This window comes from Taudactylus pleione, unplaced genomic scaffold (assembly GCF_031769625.1).
Source record: "Taudactylus pleione unplaced genomic scaffold, aTauple2 ptg000233l, whole genome shotgun sequence".
In the NCBI taxonomy this organism is placed as follows: Eukaryota; Metazoa; Chordata; class Amphibia; order Anura; family Myobatrachidae; genus Taudactylus; species Taudactylus pleione.
Genome location: NW_028284635.1, coordinates 513196 through 541193, shown reverse-complemented (window position 1 = coordinate 541193; position 27998 = coordinate 513196). Strand labels below are relative to the sequence as shown.

Genomic DNA, 27998 nt, shown 5'->3' with positions numbered 1-27998 from the left:
TAAGCCTCTATCCAGTTGTGTCATTTGCACAAATTATATACTTTTATGTAAGTTCTACCTGATTATAACTATGAAAAGGAGCGCATGGGTAGAGGCATTTGGCTCCATAAACACTATGTTGGGTCAGTTACATCGAGCCTATTATTTTCTAGGTGTGTGATTTTGTGCGGCTGTTCAGTGTGGATGCGGTCAATCTCTTTAGTCACAAATTACTTGTACTATTTGTTATAAATCCTTAGAATGTAAGCTCCTATGAGCAGGGCCCTCTACCCTCTTGTGCATCTCCTTACTATACCTTCATCTACTTCTTACTCTCTACCAGGGCACCTAACACTTGATTGCTTTGCATTGTTGCTTATCTGGGTGTTATGGTCGTGAATGTAGCAATGTATATTATCCATGTCCTGTAATGTATTGTACTGTACTGTAAGTCACTGTAAATCAATCTATTTGTTTATGTACTTTGTAAGGCGCTGCGGAACACTTGTGGCGCCATATAAATAAACGATAATAATAATAATGCTGAGTAGGCTGGAATCCGAATTTTATTTTACACAAGTGAGCCTAGTGGGATGGTTCACACCTCCCTGTAAGGACATGCACAGTACATGCAAGGACTCTAACCACATGCAATTTAGGCATTTGCAATCCACTACACATACAAGAGGTTTGCGTTTTCCATCAGTTTAGCTTTGAAAACCACACGCTATATGTGGCATTTTGTAAACTTCATACAAAACAGCCCTTTAGTAAATGTTCCCCAAAGGACTATTATTCTTTCTAAGAATTTAAGTGGTTCACCTTAAAATTATTCATCATTATTATTTGTAATAAAATGCAATGAAATAATGTTGATACTGTACTTTCAACTGGTATAATGAATTGCTAATTTATGTCAGATTTGTTTTTTACCCCCTTATAAAATAAAAAAACAAACATTTTAACGTACCTTTGTCGCTTCCATAGTAGTAAAAGATGGATTTACTTAGTGCACACCAACGTTTTTGCCATTCAGATGCAAAAAAGCTGTAATCTGAAAATGAACAACATGATTTCACTAAAATGTGCTGTTATATATATAACTTTATGTTATTTTATGTTATGTTATGAACAAGATTAGCTCAGATCAGAGTTTGAACAATTAAATACATCAAAAAAAGATACATTTTAATTATTATCACAGAGACAAAGATCTCTTGCAGGACCGACTCTACTATTAGGAAGCTTTAGGAAGCTGCCTAGGGCGCTGGGATCTGAGGGGCGCCAGTGAGTCTGCCTGTCACAAAAATAAGAAAGTCTCTGAAAAATACAACGTTGATATACTTAATACAGGTGATGGCTGTAGAACTTATAAGACACCTCCTCCGCACTTTCACCTGAATCTACGCCTATGGAAAGACAAGTTTGACATGGAAGGAGGCAATCATTAAGTCAATTGGACAAAGCACAGAGTAGTGATATCAGAATTTATCAAAATGGTGAATTGAGACTGAGTGGTATATTATTTACTAAAGTGAGAGTTTTTAGAAGTGGAGATGTTGCCCATAGCAACCAATCAGATTGTAGCTATTATCTTTTAGAAGGTGCTAGTTAAATGTTAAGTAGAATCTGATTGGTTGCTATAGGCAACATCTCCACTTCTAAAAACTCTCACTTTAGTAAATATATCCCTGAAAATCAGAGTTGCACACATCTCGGCTGCACTTAAACTCCCATTGCGTGCACAGAACTAAATGCAGATATTCACTGTATGTTGAGTTGTACTTATTTATGCAATGGTACCGCCGCTTTCCAATTGCTTGTTCAGATAGCTGTCACCATTATCAGTGCAAACTTGCACCAGCCCTATATATAACCCGTGTAATAGATTCATCTAAAATCAGACAAATCTCTGTGTAAGCATAACTCAGCATAGACCACAATTCCAACAACATTACGCCACTCTACGCCATTCAGCCACAAATGTAGACTTTGCATACGGCTCCTAATCGCCCATAGATGCTATGGAACATGCTAAAAAACACAAGTTCCATGTGAATAAGCCCCAGAGTGTCAAACAAAACACTTTATAAAAAACGGTCACAGAACCAAATTATTGTGTTTCAGTGATGTAACTGGTTCCATGTTTCAGTGATGTAACTGGTTCCATGTTTCAGTGATGTAACTGGTTCCATGTGAATTCATAGGATTAATTATCAAGAATTTAGTGTTCCCCCACAAACATCTGCTTCTGTAATGTATTATTTAGCACATTTTATTTAGATTATAAGCTCCACTTACTTTCTATTGTTCCTCTATTTGTTTCTTTCAGAATATGTTGGTGGTTAATAAATAAAAGGAACTAATGGCAATACTAAAAATGTCTTAAAATATCATAGACATCTGTCTAAATATCATAGCCATGTTGTCTTCATTTAGGAATAGAAAATCCCTCTGAAGATTGGCAATTCCACTCCCCATTGTGGTGGGGATTTCAGGTATTGTGCTGCCAAATATTAATGAAGATGTTGGTGGTAGCTCAGCAATTATATCAGTTAGTAAGCAAAATTAAGCAATCACACATGTTACACAATTTCAGTTTGGCCTGGAAAATATTAACTATTCTGTCGCACAGAAGGGATTTGCCTAATTTGATACTTACTGACATAGGCGTCGGAACAGGGGGCAAGAGGGCAGCTCGCCCCCATATTTTACTTTATCTGTTTTACCTAATTCTTACAACTTTACAATTATCCTTTCAGTTTTTGAAAGCAACCATAGTTCCTGTACTAGCTTACTCCATTATAGTTCCCAGGGTCTGATTAAAGCTAGGCATAAACTGGGCGATCTATTGGGCGTTCAACTGAACGGCCTATATGTCGCTAGCGCGTCGGCGGGTGTGTACCCCCTATATGTCTGTGAACTATATAGTTCACAGACATATCGCGTTGGCTGACCAGCACAGCAAATGGCCAATATATCTGCAGATATATCGGTGCATCTGCTGGTGTATAGGGGCGACCTGCTACACATGCTGCAGGGACCCAGCGGTGAGTGACAGCACAGACGGTGTAATGGTTAGCATTACTGCCTCACAGCACTGAGGTCTTGGGTTTCGATTCCCACTACGGCCCTAACTGTGTGGAGTTTGTATATTCTCCTTATGCTTGCGTGAGTTTCCTCCGGGTACTCCGGTTTCATCCCACACTCTAAAAAAAAAAATGATTGGCTAAAAATGTGTTCTGTGTTTCACTGATGACTTAGCCTATAATTCTCCCTGTAAACGCAGCAACCTCGTGGGTTGTTGTTGTTAGGAGTTTGAAGAGTGAGGGACAGTAAGTAGCTTTGTGGTTGTTGACTTGTTTCTGGCTAATTTTTGCTATTTTTTATTTAATTTATTTGGTCCTTAATTTGCTTTTTTGTTTTTTTTTGTGTTGTTTGTCTTAGTATTTGTTGTGTGATATCTGGGGACCATGAGAGCCAGGGCCAGATTGAGGGTCAGTTGCTGTCTGCAGCAGAGGCCCATGTGAGCACCAGTGAAGAGAGTGAGGTGGCAGCCCCCCAGAAGGGAAAGACCAAAAGTGGCCGTAATGTTAGGTTTAGTTATGACCAGAACCTGGCACTTGTCACCGAAGTGATGAAACACCACCATCTATTATTTGGCCCTAAAGCTTCAAGCACCTCTGCTCGTCGCAAAACTGCTATTTGGTCTGGTGTCGTTGCAGCTGTGAATGCGGTTGGCCCTACCAAGAGGGATGAGAGCCATTGAAAGAAATGTTTTTCCGACATAAAACATCATGTTAAGGCTAAAATGTCGGATGAAATGAAGGCTGCCCAAGCTACTGGTGGTGGCTTGCCTAATGTCACCTCATATGCGGAGTATGAGGAGTTACTAAAAGCTGTCATTCCTCCAGAAGTGGTTCGAAGAAGCTATGTCAGGGACACAGATGCCCCTGGCCAAACTAGTAAGTTTTTGTTTTGTTTTTTATATTTTTACTATTTTTACTTATTTTTAAACTACAGTTTTTGGGGGTTACAGAGGTTTTTTTTAAATTTGTATTAACACAGTTTATTTTAAGGGGACTTAATAAAGGCTGCATGTTTGAAATTTATACCCTACACCCAAAAACCCCAAATCTGCATTTTTATATAAAATCCAAAGCCTGGCATAAAATTATATCCATTTTTTAAGAGCTGTATTCAATTTGTGCAGTGACGCGATACTTTTCTGTCTCTCAGACTTTTCACCTACATCGCATGTTTTGTAGGCGGAAAAGTATCGCGCGCGTGGCCGAGTATCCCCGTATTCAATTTGAAAGTACGCGAAAACGGGTCCCCGCAAAAATTAAACAAGTGGAAAGTACTGTCCTATTTGTTGGCAATTAGTCTAACACCCCCCAAAAGATGCTCGGACATGGGTGTTAGCTATGGTACCCCCAGATTTGGCTTGCTGAAGTTATTTGTTCTTTTTTTACGGGCTCATTAACTTCTAAATAGCATTTTTGTATAAGTGGTGCAGAATAGTATTGTGCCGGTTTTTTGGTTTTAAAATAACTTAACCCTGCAAATTTGTTTTACTTGAAAATGGGGTATAGCTTATTTTAAAGTTGCTAAAGTGAAGTTGGTAAATTTGTGAAAAAAACCACCTGCCGCAAGCCCCTGCAATGAGCAAAACTCATGGGACATACTTGTGTACCCCCCCAGAGTCAAGTTTGCTTGTTTTTTGGTTTGTACCCCCACATTTTTTTTGTGCACAGAATTGCAAAGTGTTTTTTTGGGGTGTCCTTAAGTGTTTTTTCAAATTTTTTAGACGCAGTTTACCTTTGGGGGACTGAAGGCTGCATGGGGGTACCCGCAACGTTGCACTCCAAAACCCCAATTCTGCACTTTTTTCCGCCTGCTATTCATAAGAAATACTTTTCTGCCTATTACATGGCATTGGCTTTCTGCCTAGGTCTTTGAATACGGCGAGACTTTTCCGCCTGGCGAAATGACGTCATCGGCGAAACTTTATCGCTCATCTCGTCCTTTCCATCAAAATTGATTACGGGCCAGAGTTACAACAACAGTATGTAAACCAACTTTGTTTGTATAAAGCATTTATAGGTTTCCAGGTTTGTCTTAAGATTGTTAAATTTTTATTCCAAATGTTTTTAAAGGGTTGGGGTTTTTTTTTTAGGGGGGGGGGGGGTGAACTGTTTGGCCGTGTTTTTTTTTTGGCCCGTTAGCATTTTTACACAGATTCAATTACATTGACTTTTCACAGCTACATAAAGATAATGCAATTTTATCTGCAAAATAGATTCGCCTATGAATAGGTGCTGCACTAAAATAAAGAAATGGAGTTTGGGGGTGCAGATTGCTGCAACCACTCTGCACCCTTTGTACACCCCCCCCTGATGCAAATAGCACCAAAAATTTTCAAGTAAAAAAAAAAAAAATCTAAAAATGTAAATAGGGGTTTAACTTTGGAAAAAACAAAAAAATAATAATAAAAAAAAACATTAAAATACTCCAGGGGGTACCCAAAATCTGCCCCACCAGTTTACACAGAAATTAAAGATTGGTGAATTTCTGCAAACTTTCCTAATCGGAGTTAACCACACTTTAATAAAGGTCGCTTCACCCAGGCTGGTATGTTTTGATCATTTTAACTCGCCACAGCAAGCAGCATGCACATATCAGTGATATATGTGTAAGCTGCTTGAGTTGGGCCTGGAATAAAGGGGTTAATTTTATAGAAAAAAAGATGTGAGGTCCCCCCCAAAACACTAACCAGCCTCGGGCTTGTCAGCCTGTCCTGGTTCTCCTTATTTTCACCATTTACAGAAAAAAACATACACAAATCACAATGATTTGAGTATGTTTCTGACCATCTCGCAGCTCAGGGGGTTGAGAGTTTGAAAAGTGATTTGGACAGAGAGTTTGCTCCTACCTCACCCGAGCTTGTCTTCCCGATTTTTGGTAAATATGAGAGTTGTATGTTTTTGGTGATAAGTGCTTCCAATTTGGCCCTATGGTGATAAGATTCGAGATTGCTATCTCACCCGAGTTTTACGAGTGAGATGAGAGAAATCTCTCTCTAACTGACCCGACTTTGGCTTTAGTAAATTTGCAAGTAGGGGAAAAAAACAATAAATCACCCGAGATGGTCATCTCGACCTATGTCGAATCCTAGTAAATTTACCCCTTAGTGTGAGATTTGAATATTGGTGGCTTTGTGGCAGTTTTATAGCATTTTTGCCTTTAACCAATCTGTTTCAAAACCAGCGGAAAAAAAGACCAAAAAACTAGGACAAATCACCTTTTAGTAAATGTCTCCTACCTCTTGGAGAAAACAGATTTGAAACCTGAAAATGGACGTATTCATGATGTGACTAACAAAGTACCTGCACAGCAATTATAACAAAACAAAACATGGCCACCTGACATGGGTCATATTAAAATTGCTTACCTCAAGGAGAAGGAGCTAACAGTTTAATTATTCTAGTAAGATCCTCTCCCCTCTCTCATCCTTTACTAATATTGCACCCTAATCACCATTTAGTTTTCCATTTATTACAAGATACTCTACATGTTCTATCTAATAATATATGACTTACCAACACTGTACATATTGCATTATCAAGCTTTATTTCATTATTGTATATTTGGGTTTTTTCAGCCATTCAAAATATCTTGCTTACCTTTTCTGCGCTTTTCAAGATATCCTCCCTTTGAAACCTCTAGGTCCTGAGCAGCAACTGGTGGATACAGGTTCCCTAGAGAATGAAGAGGTTTTATAGTATTATAATACAATATTACATTGGGCATTCATTTATTATCCAATGAACAGATCAGTAGGTTGACATAAAACTCATGTAACATATGTAATACATTTTGTAGGAGGTGGCCTGTGAGTGGTCCACAATGAGCTCCCAATAATTGTCAGTGTAACACATTGCACTTTAGCTGGGTGTTCAATCTTCCTATAATGTCATTGGATAACTAGCTCTACGCCACCTTTATGGAAATTTATACAACGCGTGTGGTACAAAAAGTCAACATTCAGGAAGTCAACATTGAGGGGATGTCAACATTCCCATTATGACATTAAGGAGTGTAATTTAATTTTACTGCACTTGGATGGAAGAGAGCTGGATCTGTGCATTGGCTATAACTGCATCCTGACTAGAGATGAGTGCTTTGGTTTTGACTTGGTTCCTTTCGGCAACTTATCGCAAGATCGGATCTGATGCATTTGCTATCCAAAACATGTGAGAGATAGATAGTCAATGAGATTACATTTTCAGATCTAAACATAAACGAGTCAAAACCCAAACTCTAATTCTGACCGCAGGTTTGTGTCGTATCCCAGAGCAACAAAAGCAACATTCACCGATGATATAAACATATAGTAAAACAGCTCAAAAGAAAGTGGGAAAGCAAAAGCAATAAATTTATTACAAATGAATAAAAAATATAATAATATTAACAGAAGATAGAAAACTGTTAAGCTTTAAGTTAATTTTATGAACACCACCTATACTCTAGGACAGTAGCCTCCAACCAGTAGCTCGAGAGCTACCGGTAGCTCGTGGCCGTAATTTGGGTAGCTCTCCAAGCTGCAGTACTGCTGAGTCAACTAGGAGGAAGTGACCTATGACAAAGCCTTGGGTGGAGCAACGGGGATGCACGTCAGGTGATTGCAATATGGCAACACAATATGTGACAGACACCATCTGGACATCACAGGAGTCGACTGCATTTGGTGTGATTGACTCCTGCCCAGCCCTGCCGAAAAATCACACAGAAGCCCTGCCTATATCTTTTGCTCCTCTAGTGTACTTACCTCCTTGGAGCCGGTAATTAAAAGTGAAATGTGCCACACAAGATCACTGTATTAATTAAATGCATTGTTGTTTTTTTCATTTTCATTAAATGATCTTTCATTTTTCGTTTATTAGACAGATTTTTTTTTTTTACAAAAATGTTAGAAGCTCTTCAGGAGGTTTCATTTTTCTTGAGTAGTTCACACCCCAATTAAGGTTGGCGACCACTGCTCTAGGAAACTGGCATGTGGCATGCAAATGGTAACATTATTTCACTGTTTTCTATACACAGGCTGACAGAGTGGAGAAATCCTAATTTATTATAAACATGACAAGACCCCATGTAGAATTCCTTCTGTGCTGGTACTTTATCTCCAAAGCATATGGCTTAACTTGTGATGTAACAAATAGTACTTTACTTTGTGCAAATGTTTAATAAAATGTAATCTTACAATGACAGCAAGAGGGAAAAAAATAGACGGGAGTTCCAACAAGGTCTAGAGGACTCATCATCTAAATTAGCCTTATTACGAGAAGCTACTGCAGTAAAATAAGTCATACAATTCAAGAGCTATTTTTTCAGTCCGCAAGACAGTAGCAACAAAATGAGCATCTGGGAGATGCATCTTTCTCAATAACCTGTGCCAAGAAAGAGTCTGCTGTAAAGGGTCTATCAGATATTTTGAATATCACGGTGAGTGAACTTACGTCAAGTTAGAGCGGACGCTCCGTGACATTTCCTGCTTTTAACACTACACAAACGTATCTTTAATGCTTAAAAGATAAGAATACAATATCATTGTCTCTGTTAACAGCAGAGATGCCCTTTCTGTGACAACTGTCAGTAGTTTTTTTCTTGTTTTCTTTTTGATATGACTCAGTCTTACACTCCACAACATTACACATACACAAATAGAAATACTTACCCAAGCAGCAACTTTCCAGATGCTGTACAGCTTCTATCATGTTGTCTAGACGTGTTTTAGGCTTCACCTACTAAATAGTTCACTCCTGTGCATTATTATTGTCTCTATTTAGACATTACATTATGAATTTAGAATTATGACAGCAGTCATCAACACATTGAAGTGGCCTATTTATTAAATAAGAGGTTTTAGATCCGATAATTACAATTTATTATCGCTGCTTATCTTGGCAAAAAGAAATTAAGGATCGCTGGTACAGGTTGAGTCTCCCATATCCAAATATTCCGAAATACTGAATTTTTTTTGGCATAGCTCAGATAATGAAACCTTTGATTTTTGATGGTTCAATGTGCACAAACTTTGTCTAAGACACAAAATATTAAACATATTGTATAAAATTACCTTTAGGTTGTGTGCATAAGGTGTATATGAAGCATAAATGAATTTCATTTCTGTACACAAACTTTGTTTGAGCCACAAAATTATAGAAAATATTGTATAACTATAAAATGACCTGCAGGCTATGCGTATAAGGTGTATATAACACATAAATGCATTCTGTGTGTATATTTGGGTCCTATTCCCAAGATATTTCATTATGGTATACAAATATTCCAAAATACGGAAAATTCCGCTATCTAAAATACCCCTGGTCCCAAGCATTTTGGATACGGAAGAGTCAACCTGTATTTATTAAAAAAAACAAGCATGGACAGGGGAACCCATCCCTGCAATGTGGTAAAACGGGTGTGATACGACAAAGACAGGGCATCCCGATCGTCAGCATACCTTCTCCCCCTAACCCTCCCTTCCTGCACCCTAACACTCTCCGTTAGTACCTAAATCTAACCCTCCCCCCTTAGTGCCTAAACCTAATCCTTCCCCCTTAGTGCCTACCCCTAACCCCCCCGGTGGTGCCTTACCCCCCTCCCTCCGTGGTGCCTAAACCAAACCTACCCTCGGAGCTTAATTCTAGCATCCCCCTGTCGTGCCTAAACATAACCCCCTTGCAGCATAATACGATACTTACCCGCTGTACCATCGTTCGGGATGCCGGCTGTCGGTATTTAGACGCCGGCATCTCATATCCAGTCTAGATTGTGGCGGCGGTCTTTAGACATGGTTCGGGATTCAGGGATCAGGATTTCATCGGCCGGTATCCTGAACGCCGGCAAATTAACTACATTCCGTTAGAAGTGAAGTGAAGGGTTCGGGATGGGCAAGCTATCATTAGACCATGCATATGCGAGCAGCCATTGTTGTGTAGGGATCCTTTGGATTTCTGTCCCCGTAAATTGTATGGAATGTTGCTTATAGGCTACAAGTTAGCTCAACCTGAAATTACCTACCGGGGCAAAGCCTGGTAAATTTGTTTCTATGGGGGCTGCTTATGCTGCAGAAAATGGAGGACCAAAGGATATATCTCCTATATCTGCTGTCATCCTCCCTAGATATATCCCAGGGATGCATAAGATTTGTGGGTACCCCCTGAAAAGTGGTGGTTTTGGGGTATATCCTGCAAATATTTTTTTAAATGACTATACCCCCTTAAAGTGATGCTTACTCCTAATTTAAAAATCATATTAAAAGAAGTTTGAGGTAGACAAAGCAAAATGTTTATTAGAAGAGGGCAATTCAACTACAGTGACTATAAACAGTATTAACACCCTACATACACTTTATTTTCTTAACTTATGGAATCAAAATAGATTTTTTTCCAGAAGTCCTTACTGATGATCAACACAAAATACTCTGTAATATCAAATAAAAAGTAAACAAAATAAGATTATTCTTAATTAATTGATTAAATAATTATTATTATTTTATTTATTTATTTACACCTGTCAGAGGTCTAGTGTATGTTTGATGTGCACCAAACACTGCACATTATCCCAAGAACACTATCCCTACCATGAAAAATGGTAGCTGAAACATACTGCTATGGGAAAACTTCTCTGCATGAGGGATGGGAACATTTATCAAGAATCAGGGTAAAATTAATGAAACAAGATATTGACAAATCTAGGAGAAAGAACAAACAAATGTACCTTTCTTCAGCACACCTGATTACAGCTTATACCAGCGTAAGAAGGTACACTCAATCCACTAATATAAAAGTAAGTATTTGGCGCTATCAGTAATATATAAAAAGCTTTCTTTTTCAACTTTATCTCCAGTTATTCTGCAGTGTATACTGTATAAGAGAATAATAATACACGAAAATTACTTACTAGTGTAGTATCTGTAATGAGGTAACCCCCCACCTGCATGCAGTTTACTAGTCCCTATGCAGATGCATTTACACCAAAAGCAAAGAGGACCAAACTTGTAGAACAACTGTAATCTACAGCATGCTCCTTCCACAGCAACACCTTATGCAACAGGGACTTTCCAAACATTCATTTAAAGGTGACTTTAACGCACCACATGATATGGATCCCCTTCACGTTGTTCAATAATGGACATTGCCCAGATCGTGTTCCCCTTAGTCTCCTCCATAACTCCACAATGAGTGTATTGTAGTAGGGAAAAATAAAGAAAAGAAAAACTCCTTTCTAGTGCATTATGGCCCTGATTCAGAGCCGCTCGTAAGCGGCCGCTCGTTCGTTCTGACCGATGTTCGCACATCTGCGCATGCGTACGGATTTTAATACGCATGGCGAAAAAGTCAGTGCGGCCGAAAATCGTTTGTTCGCTATATAGCGAATGCCTGCTATTTTGAGTGACAGAAGGAGGCGTATGTGGGTGGTAACAAGGGAAGGTGCTTGAAAACGGGGGTGTGGAATTCGAACGCAGGCGTGCTTAAAGGTCAAAACGGGCGTTTTAAGGGAGTGCATAATTAATACAGCAGCGTTAATGACCACGTCACTTGTTTTTTTTTTACTCCGAACTGCTCGCAAAATAGCGGTTGAAAAAACCAGCCACAAGAATAGCGAGCAGTTGATACGCTGTTCGATGTACTCGATTAATCTAATAAATAGCGGACATGACGTATGGTGCGAGCGGCAAGGGGGCGTATTTTTCAAAATTACAACCGCAAGTTTTGCTCGCTCGTTCAGACTTAGAGGCGTGAACAGACCGCAATTAGCGAACGGTTCATTTGAATAGCCACCCCTTGTTTTAGAACGAACGACCGCAAATAGCGAGTGGCTCTGAATGAGGGCCTATGTGCCTGAGGACAGATCCGCTAGCACAGAGACACAAAGGTGAGTCTCTGTATGCAGTGCATGCACAGAAGCCAATATATGCATTTCTGCCTATGTCCATTCTATTCTGAGTTAGATGGATCTTGGTCAGATCTGAATTTCTGTGAAATAGGGCATTTCAGGGGGAAACTGGGCGGTGATAATGTGATCGCATGTAACCACCCTGATTTGCATGGGGCTGGTGCAAGTGCAGATACCAATGATGACTGTTTGGTGGCAGGTGTAAATTCAATGGGCGGCACTGGTTTCCATTCGCACATGCATGAACCCCAGTATTAGCTGAACGGATACTGGCATTAGCATGAGATAGTAAATCTGGCTACTGGTGCTGCCTTCACCCACAGCCACTTCACACGTGACTCAGTATCTGCTTTGTGTCCCATACAGTTTTTAATATTTAAAATATACATTTTAAACTAACATGCATAGGTGCATCAAGCATACTGGTGGCACTAAATACCTGCGTGATCTGTGTACAAACCCAGGAGGAAGCTTTGCTCATGTCTGCAAGGGACATAGAGAATATTTATACCCAAGTAGGCCAATGATCCAAAACATTAAGCAAAAGTCACGGTTTTTCAGTTGTAATTAAATTTAAAAAAAACTTGTAAATGTGTTTATGTGACATGACATAGCATTCTCCTCTGACCACTGCTGAGAATTTCCAAATATATCAGTTTAATTCCATAATGTGATACACTTCAATACATTTATGTTAGTGTCAGAAGGGAAAATTTCCCAAAACCGGACTGGCCTGGAGATTCAGCCCACTGCTGGCTATCCCTGCACTAGACAGAAGACTGTCCCAGAGCAGACAAGTTGAGGCTGGGATTAACATGTCTGGTTAGGAGGAACAAGTAGGGACGGGGACAAGGTTGTACATAAACTCAGAACTTCAGGAGTGCTAAACAATGTAATGCGTACGAGCCCCCATCTGGATATGATCTTGTTTGGATACTGGGCCTGATTCAGAGCCGGATGCTCTGACAGAGCGCTCGCTCTGAATCAGGGTCGGCCTTCTGTTTTTTTTTAGAGCGGCCTCCTGGCCGCTTGCATAGCTGTGGGTGACCACCCACAGCTATAGCGAGCGGCCAGGAAGATGGTCGCGATGGTCAAGACCATCGCGACCATCGGGCTTGCGATGGAGACCCTTGTAGTAGGGTCTCGTTGCCGCAAGCCCTAGAGTGCTTTTGGCTCTAACAGAGCCGAAAACACTCCCACTGACATCACTTGTGATGTCAGTGGGGCCGGCCCCAGACAGTAGGCGTTCCCATGGGCGTTCCCATGGAGCCGCCTCCGTGTGGGCAGCCACACACCCGGCCCGCCCACCAAAGGGGGCGTGCTGTTACTCAAAATCGACAGCACGCCCCCTTTGGTACGAGACCCGGAGCGACGGCTTGCCCGACGCTATCCGGGTCTCGCGCATGCGCATGATGGAGCCGGCTCCATCGTGCGTATGCGCACTGGGCCACCATCGACCCGCTTGCGAGCGCATAGCGCTCGCGAGCAGGTCTGAATCAGGCCCACTGTCCAATGCGCAAAGGGAAAATGTTAGAAAGTAAGTCTAAAGCTGGGTACACATGATATATACTACAATATATTGTTTTGATGTGGATCGGAACAATATATATCATGCGGAGTGTATAGTGTGTACACCCTTTGGGGCGGGCATGGCAATCGTTCATCCCATGTGGTGAACAATGCCATGCTGCTACATGCAGCATGGAACGATTTATATTGCGCAGTCGCACACTGGTCGGCTGGCGCGATATTGTTGCATTGCGTCATTCCATCGGCTGGGTACACATCATATAGTATGTATCCAGCATAGGTTGGGTTCTATGACACCTTTGAATAAAAATAAACATGAAACGTCACCTTTTTGCACTCTCTCATATTACAGACTGATTAACCATTCTGGACATATTGTAAATTATTATACATTTACGGTATAATATATATGTGATATTTTTAGATCTTGCACTGGATCCTTTTAATTGACTTCCTAAGGAACTTTCTATGTAACAGAATGCCCCTCCAGGCAACCTGCAATGTGCAAAAGGCTGGGAGGCTGCCATTCCAGGGTGTCTTCAGTGACCGCGTTACCCCCTTGGCCTTACGTCCTGGGTAAAAGCACCGTTCTCACACACCTCGTTACAGTCCTATCTGTTATAGACTGGGAATGTGGAACTTGGCTAGAATATCCAGCCCAGCTGAAGATGGGAGCCACTTCATTGTGGGTGAGTGGGTTGGAGGCGCCTAGAGCTAGCAACACCCCTACTAGTTACAATGCATCTTAAATAATACATTTCATAATGAAAGCTAGATAACAAGAGAAGTTACACTTTACCCACTCTTCCAAGAACATTGTGGTCTAAAACTTTCAAAAACGAATAATTCAACTATTATTTGAAATCAAGAAAAGTTAAAACTATAGGATTAGAGACATGCATTTTTGTTTGGTAAATTTAGCAACATTGATTAAACAGCACAAACATAACATCTCATACCTATAGGCAGCGATGATAATTCAATGGTATATCAATATGCAGCAGGCATTGTTATTACATCTTAAATAAATAACTTTGCTAATGTCTATTCGCACATAAAAAGTTTATTAATTCAGCTGAGCATTGTGTGTCAAAATTGTCCAACACATACACATTAAATCCAAATGTCATGTGTCTGCACATTGGATGACATTATCATAAATCGATAATTTCTTTCTCTCTAAATATCACATTTAGTGCAGTAATTACTGTCTACACACACAAACATATATAAATATATGTGTGTGTCTGTATTTGCGCATAAGTTTGTGTGTGTTTGTGTGTACAAAAGCACTGAGAATCTCTTTTGCTTTTTTAATGTTCTTAATCACACACATCTGAGCATGTGAAATCGTGATTTCTGCCAGTGTTGCAGAAATTGTCATGGCTTGACAGAGCATTAAATAGTACAGATGTTTCTTAATATAACTCCATAAGTTTGTGTAGGACCCGTGTGCACAGAACAGTCTGCGGGGATCACGCTGTCATAACATGGATTAAGTTCCATAAATTACAAGTTGAGTACACAGCAGAATATATATATTTTTTTAATTGCATACATAGAATATTTTGGGAAATTTGTGCAAAGTTGAACATATTTTATTGAGTCTGTGCTGCCGCAATAGTATAGTGTAGATAGATCTAACTGAATGTGTTATTTATTAAAATGTAGAATGTAATTGTATTTTGCAAAAACATTTATGTTGTGTTATTTGTTTTTATATGTTTTTTATATATGTTTGTAAGAGTAAGCAAATCATAGTTTACATTATATTAAGAAGTTCAAATTTTGTTTAAAAATGTATTTTAGTCATTCAGCCTGTACAGGACAATATATTCTTATATATCTCAATAAATATTTACCACTGCACTTTGTAAGGTATAACTCTCAAGGGGGTAGATGTACTAAGCCTTGGAGATTTATTTATTTATTATTGATATATCCCCCCACATGCCACTCAGGCACACACGTTTTTCAGTGGGAGTACCAGCGCCTGCTCACTGCTAATCTAATTGCTAATTAACACTGGATGTATACTAATTTTACCTTGTGCTGTAATGATTATTTAAGTAGGAATTATGGGCAGGTGCAGATGTGCTGCATGATCTTCCGGCTTTAGGAGGTGGTCACATGATGCAGAAGTCAGGGGGTTAAATTCTCTGCTTTATGACTTGCAGAGCTTCAGCCATGGGTGAAGCTCAAAGCACATAAAGCAGGATGGAATTTGGGGGCACAAGTGAAGGCTCAGAGGGTCGCTAGTGGCCCATCACTCTTGTCCATCACTGGTCTATTTAATACAGTGTGTTAAGAACAGTGTATAAATGAAAGTGTTCAATTTACAAGTGTACAATTCATTTTAGTACTAGAGATATCACCAGTGTAATTAAATATACAGTACCCATGATCTAGAATGCAAAACACTAGTTACATAAGATAGAAACTAACAGAAACAATTGTCATGTAAAGTCTTTTTTAGCCTTAGAGATCACAATACACTAGTATTTTGCAGTGAAGTTATGTAATGTGCAATGTTATCTCTAATCTGAGTGGCCTGAAAAGTAAACTGTTCCAGTCCTGGGAGTCCCGTCATCAACATAAGGTGCTGCTACAGGGGCGAGAGGAGAATGTGATGTTACAAGAGTTAGGGGAGAGAATCTACTGTTACAGGGGTCAAAGGGAATAATGTATTGTTAGGGGTTAGAGAAAAGAATGTGTTGTTACAGGGGTTAGAGGGGAGAATCTACAGCTTTTAGGGGGAGAGAGAAGAATGTGCTGTTACAAGGGTTAGACAGACGGCAGAATGTGCTGCTACAGAGGTTAGAGGGCAGAATGTGCTGCTATAGAGGTTAAGGATGAGATGGCTGACAGGGTTTAGAGCGCAGAAAGTGCTGTAACAAGTGGTGCAAGTAAGATCGAGATAACCATTGATGGCTAACAACCATTGATGATTAACCACCGATGGATGATGGTTTTGCCATCAATGGCGGAGATCCAATGGTTCTCCACTATTGATGGCAGAGAGCCCAGCAATTGTTTTTTAGTATTTTCTACCTGGCGCAGGGACACGGAGCATAGCTTTGTGCCCAAAGTGATCCACGAAGACCCACCCACAACTGATTGGCCTGCTGCCCAGTGAGTTATAGAGCTGGGATGACCATCGGTGGGTGAAACCATCGATGGCTCCTCTATCGTTGGTTCATACCATCGAGGTTAGTCACCAATGGTAGCATCTATAGCATTGATGATTAACTCACCAATGGCCATCCCTAAAGTAAGGTGGTACGGGTCGGTATGGTGACCAGGGGCAGTCAAGCAACTCTGGCACTTGGCATGACTCCAGGATGATGCACTGAGGTCATGCCACATGACACGCCCCATTTTAAGTGGCCATGCCCCAACTGATGTGAGGTTATGCCCATTTTTTATGTACATGCGCACATAGTACCACTATTATCATTGAAACTACTGTACTTGCACCACTGGCTGTTACAAGGGGATGTAGTTTATATCCCGGTGGTCGAGATGCCGGCACTCAGAATGCTGGCGCCGGGATCCCGACACCACTCAGAATACTGGTGCTAGCATCCCAACCACCAGCATTCCAACGTTAAGTATTAGGGTTAGAGGTTAGGCATTAGGAGGAGGGTTAGGATTAGGCTGCGGAGGGGGAAGGGTTAGGTTTAGGCTGTGGGGGAGAGAGGGTTAGGGGTAGGGTTAGGATACTTACTGAAAGGTGTTGGTATCCTAACCCTGTGAGAATGCTGGCATCGGAATTCTGACTGCCGGAATCCTGACCGCCGGCATCCTGTATCCAATCCATTACAGGGTATGCTGATCCAGGGATTAGAGAAGAGAATCTACTGTTCAAGAGGAGAATGTTCTGTTGCAGGCATTAGAGGGGAGAATGTGCTGTTACAGCGGTTTACAGGGGAGAATGTGCTGTTACAAGGGTTAGAGGGGAGAATATGCTGTTACAGGTGTTAGAGGGAAGAATGTGCTGTTGCAGGCATTAGAGGGTAGAATGTGCTGTTGCAGGGGTTAGAGGTGAGACTGTGCTACTACAGGGGTTAGATGTGAGAATGTGCTGTTACAGGCATTAGAGGGGAGAATGTGCTGTTACAGGTGTTAGAGGGGAGAATGTGCTGTTACAGGGGTTAGAGGGGAGAATGTGCTGTTACAGGGGATAAAGGGAATAATGTGCTGTTACAGGGGTTAGAGGGGAGAATGTGCTGTTGCAGGCATTAGAGGGGAGAATCTGCTGTTACAGGGGATAAAGGGGAGAATGTGCTGTTACAGAGGTTAGAGGGGAGAATTTGCTGTTACAGGGGTTAGAGGGGAAAATGTGCTGTTACAAGGATTACTGGGGAGAATGAGCTGTTACAAGGGTAAGAGGCGAGAATAAGCTGATAATTAGGACAACATGCTGCTACATAGGGAGAGGGTAGAATACTGCATTGGGAGGGTGGAGTTATAACAGGTAACAGGGGTAAAAGGGAATAATATGCTGTTACAGGGGATAGATGGGATAAACTATTGCTATAAGAATGTACTGTTACAGAGGTCAGAGGGGAGAAAGAGATGTAACAGGGGTTAGGGTGGATAATGTGAGAGAATGTGCTGTTACAGGGCTTAGAGGGGCGAATGTGCTGCAACAGGGGTTAGCAGGGGATGGCGTAGTAGTTAACATTACTGCCTCACAGCACTGAGGTCTTGGGTTCGATTTCCACCAAGGCCATATCTGTGTGGATTTTGTATGTTCTCCCTTGTTTGAATAGGTTTCCTCCAGGTGCTCCGGTTTCCTCATACAATCCAAAAACTTACTGTCAGTTTAATTGGCAAAAAAAAAAAAAGAACCCTAGTGTATGTGTCCAGGTGATCGGGAATATAAGCTCCACTGGGGCAGAGACTGATGTGAATGACCCACATATTCTCTGTAGAATGTGTGTGTGCTATATAAATAACTGTTAATAAATAAATAACAATGTGCTGTTCCGGGTTCACAGGGGAGATCGTGCTGCAGTAATTATGTGCTGCACTCCTCCATTCAGGTTTCAGCACACACTCCTCTGATGGATCAGCCTGATCTGCTGCACATATAATAAGTTAGCTGGTCCCTGGGGTGTGACCAGTCAGTCACCATAGAACAGTCTAATGTTGAGTCTGGCATTAACAGGACATTTAAAAAACATGCTGAATCCCATGACCAATTTCTACCTGTGATGGGAGTGTATTAATATTATTATTATTACCAGTTATTTATATAGCGCAGACATATTCCGCATCGCTTTACAGAGAATATTTGGCCATTCACATCCATCCCTGCCCCAGTGGAGCTTACAATCTATGGGCCTGATTCAGAGTCGGACGCAAATGGCCGAACGTACGTTTGGCGTACGTGCCGAAATACGTAAATTTAAGCGCTCGCACGTAATTTCGAACGCACCAAAAAATCCACCCCAAAGACTACTGACCCCTCCTCTACCTAACGAGCGAGCCAAATAGCAAGCGTACATCCCCAATGTGGCCTGCAGGGAACGCACGCACAAGTACAAACCGGAAGTGGGCCTGTCAGATTCCGATTACCTGCTCGTTTATTCTGCCTACCTCCCTCAATCGTATCATGGCAATCAATATATCAATTAGCTTAATTGCTCTTCACATGTTTGCTTGTTTTTGTTTTTTTGACATGCAATAAACTTTACTCTTGTCCGTGTTTGTGTTTACCCGCAGAATACGTACGGCTTAAACATTCGCTTTCATTTGTCAAAATACATGTTTGAGCCAATTATCCATTTGTTTTCTGTGTTTTTACCCACGCATATTGTACTGGGTTCATTTCTTTATTTAAATTAGCTTACGCATGTCACTGCATCAAGCCTATCGTAACTCTCAATAGATTTTTGGCCCTGTCGAACACATGACTCATACACTAACCAATAGAATGGGTTCTGTTAATTACCCAAATACATTAGCCAATCAAAATTATTTTCTGGTCTTTATTAAAACTGTTTTATTAAAAATACACCATTGCCATCATGAGAGCCTCTGCATTCACCAAGCGCGAGCTCCTGGTATTAATAGAGGTGATGGACAGGCGGATCACCAGCCAGCCTCCCCCCATCACCAATCGTGAAAGCATTCTGCATATGCGGAGGTACGTGGACGCCTGCGTTCCTTCGGCTCACGCCGCCAGATCGGCCAGCTGGAGCGCAGGTGGTCCGACCTTCAACAGCGAACGCCCCGCTTGCTGGCATGCTTTCGCATGCAGATAGCGGAAAGTAAGTTTATTTGACTTTGGTTTTCATGTTTATCTTTGTGGCCCTAACTGCGTGTGCATGTTTTCTTGTATGGCCTGTTTATTCTTTGTACTCATATCTGCATGTGCATGTTTTCATGTATGGCCTGTTTATTCTTTGTACTCATATCTGCATGTGCATGTTTTCATGTATGGCCTGTTTATTCTTTGTACTCATATCTGCATGTTTTCTTGTATGGCATGTTTATTCTTTGTACTCATATCTGCATGTGCATGTTTTCATGTATGGCCTGTTTATTCTTTGTACTCATATCTGCATGTGCATGTTTTCATGTATGGCCTGTTTATTCTTTGTACTCATATCTGCATGTGCATGTTTTCATGTATGGCATGTTTATTCTTTGTACTCATATCTGCATGTGCATGTTTTCATGTATGGCCTGTTTATTCTTTGTACTCATATCTGCATGTGCATGTTTTCATTTTTTGGGGTTCAACAATTAGCGTTTAACAAGGTGATGTTCTAAACTAACCTCAATTTGTTTTCCATCATTTAGGGGCAGAGCGAAGACTACGGCGTCATCGCCGTCAAAGATGGCGCTCTCGTCCCCTCTCCCCAACCCCCAGCCAAACCTCCTCTCCCCAAAATACCCAAAATTTCCCCTCCTCCCCAGCCTGCCCAGACCCTGTCGCCCATCCCTCTGTGCTACTTCCCCTCCATCCCAATTCCCCCTCCCCTCAAACCACCCCTCTCTTGACCACCCCATCACTGGAATCGGTCATCACCCCTCCCACCTCCTTGGGAAATTTGGCCACCTCCGAGGAGGACGAGGGAGTTGTTTCGGGGCCAGCCGTCATTCAGAACGGTATGTTTCCCTTTTATCCTTTTTTGTTTTTTAAAATGTGTTGATCTAATCCTTTGTCTGTGCCTTTTCCTTTTTTTGGTTTGCCAAAAGTTTTGTTATATATCTGTTTGTATTTACATTTTACTGCTGATTTCCCCATACACATATCCCATATGGCAAAACAGTCAAACTTGTCTGTCTGGTTAGTTTGTTTTTTTTTATGGTTTTTTGTTTGTCCATTTTTTGGGGCTTCTGGGTTTTGTTAAAAATGTGCTTTTGGTCACACTATTGTCATTTTTTGATAACTCTCTTTTGCTTGTGTTTTTTTGGACATTCTTAAATTATGGATTCATTGTAGTAAGCCCCACAATTTTCTAACCCACAGAGGACCAGAGGCATTTGGCGGACCTAGCCGGGTGCATACAAGTGATGCTGGGCCACGTGATCGGCCTGCTGGTGGTCCTGGATCGTATGGCAGGGATCCTGCGTCCCTAATTTTTTTATTTTATACGCAAATTAGTTTTCATAATTAAAAAGTTACATTTTGAGTTCAGTCTCATTCCTTGTCTCCAAATCTTAGATTGTTTACACTTACATAAGTAGACTCTTGCAGCAAGTATTTGCAACTAATGTCACTAAGATTGTGTGTTGTTGATTTTTAGAAAACAGGCACATGAAACAGCTAACACTAACAATCGGTTTGGCGCATTTTTTTTGTTTTCCTTTTTTCACTTTGAAAATTTTACATGTTCCAATTTTGGGGGAAACCTGCTTAGGCCGAGATTCCAAAGCATACTGATTCTACATAATACCTTTTGGTGTTGGTTTGGACCCAGAAAGCATAGTTAAATAATGTGCAAATTGTGACATTACAGGATTAACCCTTAAGCAAATTTAACGTGGGTGAACCTGGTTACACTTGCTTGTAATGTTCAAGAAAATTTTTGGAATTACAAAAGCAAAAAATTTATTCACCACATAAACAAAAAACCAAAGTGTTGGCTCACAAACAATACACACAGTGATAACAAAATGTAAAAACCATCAAACACCATAAGAAAAAAATAAAGATAAATCAAGAACTGGTTGAGCATGCCAACATGATTCCACAAATGTTGCGTTTCAATATTGGGTCCAGAATATATATCCAATGTGTCCCCATGAAGGTCTGTTTTGGGTAGCAGGAAGTAGTCATCGTTTCAGTCCAAAAGATTATGAAATAAAACACAAGATGGGAAATAATAAACAAATTAATTTGATGGTCTCCAAAAATCCTTACCACATTGTGTCAAAGAACTTCTTTTGTGTAAATAATTACCTAAAATATCTGGCCACCACATCATCACGTATGGCCCCCCCACATACTGACCTCCGACCAACCTCGGGGGGGCCATCCTCAGGCAAGGCATCCTCTGGCTGCATTGGGACACCACTCCTTATGGCGATGTTGTGAAATATCCCACACAGGACCACAATTTTCGAAACCATATCCGGCAAATATATGAGCTCGCCACCAGAGCAGTGGAGGCATCTGAATCGGCCTTTTAAAAGGCCGATACAGCGCTCCACCACTTGCCTGGTGGCTGTAAGTGTGGAATTAAAATTACTTTGTGGCCCTGGTGTGGGAGCCAAATAAGGAGTGAGCAGCCAGGGCGTGCAAGGGTAGCCACTGTCTCCTGTGAAAAAGAAGTGACAACATCAGGAACACTGTGTATCAAGCTTAACATTGTTATGTACTAAAGGTCTCCACTTACCCAGAAGCCACGCATCACCAGCTTGTAGGTTGTCTAATTTTTGCCATATCCCTGATTGCCGGATGACGAATGAGTCATGTGCACTCCCGGGTAATTTTGCATTCAGGGACAGGATCTGGAGGGAGGCATCACATACCACCATTACATTCAGTGAGTGATAGTGTTTGCGGTTCCTAAAAATGGCCTCCAGCCATGCTGGAGGCTGAAGTGGTATGTGAGTACCATCCACAACCCCTATGATGTGTGGGAAGCCAGCTATTTGGTAAAAGTTTGCCTTGGCCACACTAAGGGCACCCATATCCAAAGGCATTTTAATAAAATGATGGAGGTGCTTGAAAAGGGCCTCCATCACTGCCCTCAGGATCCTTGAAAAGGAGGATTGGGAGATTCCCGCAACTATTCCCACCGTGGTTTGAAAGGATCCTGAGGCACAGAAATGTAACACCGCCATAAATTTGCGTAAGTGGTGGTATTGCTGTAGGACTGTCAATTTGCCGCTCAAGATCACTCTCTATTAATGAGAGAGTGTCTATGATGATTTGGGGCGGAAGACGGTAGCGTCTTAACACCTCATCATCGGGCATTCCAAAAAGGGTGACACGTGTTCGATATATCTGGGGCCTTGCACACCTACGATGCCTACACCTGGGACGAGATTGAGGTTGGTCGGCTTCCGGGAGCATGGCCACAACAATCCGACCAAGATCAACCTGAAATGGCAAGAATTGAATGTAAGGTTTGTTTGCCCCCCCAAAAAAGCAAAAATACTTATCTTTACGATACAATCCAATGATGCTTACATGCCGGGGTATTGTCATGATTTACCAAGCCTAAAAAACAAAATACCCGAACAATGAAAAAATTTTGGGTGGCCATTTAGGATTCAAAATTTGGTAAAAGACAAAACATAAAAGGGGATAAACACACATTTCTCCAAAGAGCAAAATGACAGTGTGCAGACTTCCACAATTTGGGACCCAAAAAACAAACAAGATTGCTAACGGTAAATCTCAACCAATTTAACTACAGAAAAGAAGCAGACAAAAATGCGCTAATTAGTTTGCAATTACAATGCAGAAAAGAAGCAGACAAAAATGCGCTAATTAGTTCGCAATTACAACATAGAAAAGAAGCAGACAAAAATGCGCTAATTAGTTCGCAATTACAATACAGAAAAGAAGCAGACAAAAATGCGCTAATTAGTTCGCAATTACAATACAGAAAAGAAGCAGACAAAAATGCGCTAATTAGTTCGCAATTACAATACAGAAAAGAAGCAGACAAAAATGCGCTAATTAGTTCGCAATTACAATACAGAAAAGAAGTAGACAAAAATGCGCTAATTTGTTCAGACATTTAGGAAACACAAAACCAAAGGTAAAAACTGTAAGGTGAACAAAAGTTGCGAAAAAAATGACATGAACATTAAATAAACAAGTGAAAATCCAAACTTACCAATACAGGATATATAAGTCACCGGACAAAAAGGTCGTTGGGGCAGAGCCAAAAGAAACCTACCAAAGGATAATTGTGAAATAATTAGAGAACAAAATAAAAAAAAAAGAAGGATAGCCAAATTGAACAAAAGGAAGACGGCAAAAAACTTACCAAAAAAATACACGACAAATAAAAGAACCACACCAAAAAATGCGAACGGAAAGATAAACTCCAAAAAAACGCACAGAAAAAAACGCCAAACACCGCCAAATACAATTCCCGCCAACAATCCACTCCGACCAACGTAACCTCCAACAACCAACACCCGCCACCTAGACTCGAGACGGCCAAAACCATAAATAGTGTTTATTTTCCCGCTCAAATTAAGGAGGGATCATAGGAACGCACAATCAATGATGCGGCCGAAAAATAAGGACGCATGTATAAATACGTCACGACCAAAAAAAAACGGTCTGGTGTATTTCTTGTTTTGATATAAGAAATGGCTACAGACCAGCCAAACAATGGCCAAGAGGCGGTCGGTAAGTTTTTCAGATTATTTTGAAACATAATATAGTGAAAGTTTGCACGCTACAATTTCTAAATTTTTTGTAAAATAGGTGTGGAGGATGACATGGAAGAGGCTGCTGGGCCCAGTATTCCAGGCAAAGCAGGGAAAAAGAAAAGGCAGCCACAATTCACAAGAAAGGAGATGGAGGTTTTGGTTCAGAAGTGTGTGGACATCCTGCCACAGGCAGACAGGAATATGGGTGCAAGCCAGAAGTGGAGAATGTGGGAGGAGATAGCCAGTGCTGTCAATAGGGTGGGTGATTATGTCCGTCTAGCCCGGGACGTCAAACGGCGGTAAGTAAAAACTTGACCCCCCTAAAAAAAAAAATTAAATAATGCAGGAATAATGGCTACTTTTTCACCCACAGATGGCAAGACTTCAAATATCGCCTGAAACTAAAAATGGCAGACAGAGCTAGGCATGCAAGGGGGACAGGTGGGGGTCCCACCCCTGTGTCATTGGAGTTTAATGATTTGGAAGAGCTGGCACAGGGGTGTGTGCAGGATGTGGAGGTGTTTGGCGTGTCCAACATGGATACGGTCATGCCAGACTTTGCGGCTCCTCATGTTGTCCCAGGTAAATGTTGTGATGTAACCAACTCGGAAATGTTATTGTGACAATATGTAGATTGTAATGTTCCTCTTTTCTCTTTTTTCTCACAGAGACACAGGCGGATGAGTCTGCTCCAGAGGGGAGCCTTGGCCGCAGAATTTCTGCTGGCTCTGCAGGGGAGGAACCAGTACATCCGGCTGAGGACCCTGCAGAAGCCAGTCCTGGGCAATCCCCCTCGCAGGCAGTGGCACTCCTCACAGAACTCAATTTTAAATCGGATTCCCATACGGAGATTCTGCAGAGGATGGACGCCAGTCTGCTACGGGTGGCTGAGGCCCTGGAGCAAAATGCGGCGGCCAACGTGACCATTGGTCAGGCCCTGGCTGAAAATACCAGGGCCAACATCCGAATCGCCAATGCCCTGGAGCAGCTCGTTCGTCAGCACATGGTGGAGCCGACCTCCCATCCTGTCGGAACATCAGGATCCTCCACCTCTGGCACAACAACAGCCATTCCTCCAAATGTGCCTAGCCCTGTGCCTAGTCCAGAGGCCACAACATCTGCCTCTGGACAGGCCAGCCAGAGGACATCCCGGAGCCGGTCTGGCGCCCACCCTACCCCAGCCAAACGGGGAAAGAAACGATGACAGCACTGGCTACTTTGCCCACACACCTTCTGTGCTTGCCCCATATTCCTTTCTGGCCAAAACTTCCCTCTCCTTTCTTGTGAATTGTTTTTAATATTGTTTTTATTTTTGTGGTAAAAATATCATTTAAACCAAAAATATGTGTCAAATATTAGTGGGTAACAAGGACCCCAAAAATGTACGTGACAATGCACATGATTTGTTTAAAAATGTGTTTAGCAAATAAAACCTACAAATTGTTCACAACTGTATTGTGACATTAATTGACAATTGTTTTATAGTTAATTCTGTCCCACAAGGGAAAAACGAAATCTGAGTTTGGGACTTTCAAAAAATCAAGGGTTAAAAAAAAATGTTACTTTAAAAAACACTTTGGAATAAATGTTTCAAAAAAAAACAGACCAATGCAAAAGGTTACAATACACACAAAGATGATTAAAATATTCTTACAAAATGCAGAAATACTAATCAAATTGTAAAATACATTACTACCAAAAAAAACCTAATTGATTGTGTAATCCTGAAATTAGCAGCCGAGAATTTCAGCTGCGTACGGTTTTGTGCTATTACAAAGTGAAAAAAAAAAAAAAAAAAATACAAGCTGGTTTTCAATCCAAAGTTGATTGTTTATCTGACAAGCCGTGATAAATCGATGAAACATCGTGGAGGCCCGGGCAAAAGGACAAGGCCATCGCCATTGTGGTCGAGTAATCCAGACCCTAAGCTGTGCGAGCAGTTTGAACGGAAAGAGGATCAGCCAGTGACGTATGAGTTGGTACGAACACATTGGACGTTCGCATGAGCTAATTAATGTACGCCCCCAAAACGCCTCGCCACGCCTGCGTTTTCCCATCTCCACCCCCGTCACCGCCCAAAAACGGCCTGTTCTGTCAATCACATTTGACATGTCAATTCCTGTTCGCAATTTGCCGAACGAGTGAAAAAAACACGCAATCTGCCGTACGCACATGCGCAGTGTTACACCGGCGCATGCGCGGTGTCACAACATCGGAATGCAACGAGCGTACTGCTGTTAACGAGCGGCTCTGAATGAGGGCCTATATTCCCAATCACATGCACACACACATACACACTAAGGGTAATTTTGTTGGGAAACAATTAACCTACCAGTATATTATTGGAGTGTGGGAGGAAACTGGAGCACCAAGAGGAAACCCACGCAAGCACAGGAAGAATATACAAACCCCACACAGGTAGGGCCGTAGTGGGTATCGAAACCACGACCTCAGTGCTGTGAGGCAGTAAGGCTAACCATTACACTGTCTGTGCTGCCCTACAGAGGTGAATGGGAGAAATGTGTTACTACAGAGCTGACGCATGTGTGACTACAGAGGTGGAGAGACCAAGGGGTCTATTTACTAAGCAGTGCTAGGAGACAGTGAAAAGTGATAAGGTGCCAGCCAATCAGCTGGCACCTTATCATTGGGGGCACTGAAAGGGGGATTACCACTGGGGGCACTACCAGAGGGGGATTACTACTGGGGGCACTGAAAGGGGGGATTACCACTGGGGGCACTACCAGGGGGGATTACTACTGGGGGCACAACCAGGGGGAATTACTACTGGGGGCACAACCAGGGGGAATTACTACTGGGGGGGAATTACTACTGGGGGCACTACCAGCTGCTGCATTTCCCACCCTAGGCTTATACTCAAGTCAATAAGTTTTCCCAGTTTTTTGTGGTAAAAGTAGGTACCTCGGCCTATATTCTGGTCGACTTATACTCGAGTATATACGGTAATTCACCCACTCCTGTATAACTTATAATTTCCCCTGCTCTCTTTCCATCTACAATGCAGGGCTACGATGATAGGCCCTGATGGGAAATCACAGTTACGGGTAAATGGGAGCCCAGAAGGGGGCAGCAGGTACTGTGTCAGCATGCTGAGGGGCTTCTCTGCAGCGGTGTAACCCCAGCCGCAGGCTTATTTTGATGTGAGTGGCATAGCAATAGGGGTTGAAACATTCCAAAACAATACTGCAAAAAACAGGACAGCAAAACAAACATAGCAAAAAGTTACACAATTCTTTTTCTTTGATATTTTAGTCCATTGCAGATTCCAAAGAACTATGGTTACATTTGCACTGCTCTCAACAGAGCTTTATTGAGCAAACTAGAAATAAAAGCACTATATATTTGATGAATTTTCCCTTTTGTACCTGTTGAATAGATCTGTACACACATGAATGCTTGTTTATTAAAGCTTGAAGACAGTTGAATGGTCAGCAACAGACTCTGCCTGAGCAAGTAGTACTGGGCTCAGAGAAATATTAACCCCTTAACACCAGCTAACCATAGAGCTTAATCCTGTTGTGCTGCTTGAATTTCAAAACCATGAACATTCTGTTGCTCCCCTGCCAGAACTGGAACTGGGGTGTCACCCTCAGGTTCTGCTTCCAGTAGGGCATAGGGAAACTAATTTATTTTACTCATGAGGATCC

General features: G+C 41.5%; 1 protein-coding gene across 1 annotated transcript in view; it reads right to left on the bottom strand.

Moving 5' to 3' along the window:
* SKAP2 (src kinase associated phosphoprotein 2) overlaps window positions 1-27998 on the bottom strand; it is a 324646-nt gene that overhangs the window by 142628 nt on the left and 154020 nt on the right. The window contains exons 5-6 of the mRNA XM_088479429.1: window positions 6666-6740; window positions 950-1033 (exon numbers count right to left, since the gene is read on the bottom strand). Of these exons, the coding sequence (XP_088335555.1) occupies window positions 950-1033; window positions 6666-6740 (159 nt within the window). The remainder of the gene's footprint in view (window positions 1-949; window positions 1034-6665; window positions 6741-27998) is intronic.